General features: G+C 61.0%; 1 protein-coding gene across 1 annotated transcript in view; it reads right to left on the bottom strand.

Moving 5' to 3' along the window:
* Positions 1 to 1,242: 1,242 nt before the first annotated feature.
* FAAH (fatty acid amide hydrolase) overlaps positions 1,243 to 2,074 on the bottom strand; it is a 23,772-nt gene continuing 22,940 nt past the window's right edge. Inside the window, exons 14-15 of the mRNA XM_013003856.2 lie at positions 1,862 to 2,007; positions 1,243 to 1,631 (exon numbers count right to left, since the gene is read on the bottom strand). Coding sequence (XP_012859310.1) covers positions 1,500 to 1,631; positions 1,862 to 2,007 — 278 coding nt within the window. The 3' untranslated portion in view covers positions 1,243 to 1,499. The remainder of the gene's footprint in view (positions 1,632 to 1,861; positions 2,008 to 2,074) is intronic.

Here is a 2,074-nt window from a genome sequence, read left to right on the forward strand (position 1 = left end):
GCTGGCAGGCACTGCTGGCAGCAGCCTGGAATCCTAGAAGAGGCAATGGGAGGCGCATGGCACTTTGGAGCAGGAAAGTCAGAGTGAAGCAGCCTGGAGAGGAAGTCTACGGGGAGGTCCAGGGTTTATCCTGCCCAAAGGCTCTAGGCTCAAGGTCTTCTATACAAGCAGGGAAGCTGGGCCAGGCCTGGATCCAGGAGGGATGAGGGGACACTGCTAGGAGGCCCAGAAAGCTCTCAGCCACTAGCCACCCTTCTACCCATCAGGCAAGGCCAGTTAGTAAAAGGCAAGTTGGCAAACTGAGCAGGGATGAGACTGCTCACCTTCACCCCGTTTGTCAATTCCCTCTCCCACTCCTGGACTACCGCCCTAGCTAAGGGGCTCCAGTCTCCCCCTTGGGTTAGGGATCACAGAGCGGCCTACTTAACCCTTCTCCAAGTTCTGCCCCTCATCTACTCCCCTCACTGCATCCGTGTGATGCTCCCAGTAACTCCCCATTCCCCTTGGGACAGAATTCAAGTTCCACACCTGGCCTCCAAAGTTCGCCTCGATCTACCTCCCCGTGCCCTCACCCCCTCGCTTCTCCTCCTGCACCTCCCATGCCTCCCTTGCGCCAAACTCACACTAGCCGTTGGGTACACTGGGCCTTCTCCCTGGGATAGTCCTGTTCCCCATGTCCGCCTCGGGAAGCCAGGTGAATTGGTCCTACTCCTTCTGGAAGTCTCCCTGACCCATGGCGTCCTTGGGCATCTGGAACAGTCCTCTCTAGCAAATGGCCTTGTTTCCCGGCTGCTCCCACAGGCCTGCAGGCTCCTCCCCAACAGCCCAGGCTCAGCTCTCCAGGTGCCTGCTTACCTGGATGTCAACTCTAAGGGCAAGGACGTAGCAACAGGGTCCCTAAAGTCCAGTGTGCTAACGAAGGCAGACCTCCTCCACAGACGCCCACCCCCTAGGGCAGATTGGGGAGCAAAGAACCCACACACTTCAGGGGCTTAGAGGGAGGAGCGGCCCTTTCAGTGGGAGAGTGTGCGAGGACCAGAGAAGTAGGGCCGTATCTAAGTGGGAGCTGGCACGTTCTACTATGATGTTGGTGGCTGCAACACCCACTCCGAGAAGATGAGGTCCCTCCTGGGGTTTGGGGGGCAAGAGAGTGACATGGCTGGAGCTGGAGTTCCGCAGACCACACCAGCCACATCCCCGGCAGGTTCCCACCCTGGTGCCCCAGAAATGATGGCCAGAAAATACACTGATCAACAACAGTTTCTTCTCGTTGGCGGGCCTCTGTCCATGTCGTACCCACTGGCCACCACACGGGGGAGCTCGGACAGAGAGAGGGGACCAGACTCAGGGGATCTCTGGCTCGCTTCAGGGGGCTTGTGGGGCAGGGGACTGGGGTCGTTTCGGCCTCCAGGCCGGCCCTGTCCTTGGGAAGGGGCCAGAGCTGTGCCCACTAGGCTAGGCCTCAGGTCGTCCAGCACCGGGGAAGCTGGCAGGCTCGGTCAACAAGACGTCCACTTGTCCTGCGGCCGCAACTGCTCCACCTCGAGCATGAACCGCAGACACAGCTCCTCCTGCCAGGGCAGAGCCACGCACTGCACTGCCACGGGCAGCCCCACGCTGTTCTTCATTCCCTGCAAGGCACGCTATCAGGACGAGAGGACCCCCACCCCAGGCCCACAACATGCCCAGCCGTGGAGGAGGGGTGGAAGAGCAGGGTCCAGCCAGCCATAGGGGGCTGGCTTTCAGCAGGGCTGGGGGATTGCGCCTGCTGACAGCTGCCCCACAGTGGCTCCCAGCGGGAGTGTGCTCTGCGGGGGCAGGGGAAAGGGGGTGGGGCCTGGGCCAGGTCTCTTGGCCTCACCTTCCGAAATATCCAGTCCCAGATATCCCCAAAGTGGCCTGGGTACTGTTGCATCTGGGCCTCGTCCTCAGCAGTCACCCTGGTGACAGGCACCACCCCGGCAGGGAAGTCCAGGCAGTTGTAGAGCGCAGTGTAGCTGATGGCCCCTGGAAGGTGCCACAAGGGGCTAGAGCAGGCCAAGCAGCTGTGGGGCCACCTGTCCTCTCTGGGCCT

Source organism: Echinops telfairi, unplaced genomic scaffold (genome assembly GCF_000313985.2).
Source record: "Echinops telfairi isolate 266 unplaced genomic scaffold, ASM31398v2 ScPeMD7_443;HRSCAF=831, whole genome shotgun sequence".
Lineage (NCBI taxonomy): Eukaryota > Metazoa > Chordata > Mammalia > Afrosoricida > Tenrecidae > Echinops > Echinops telfairi.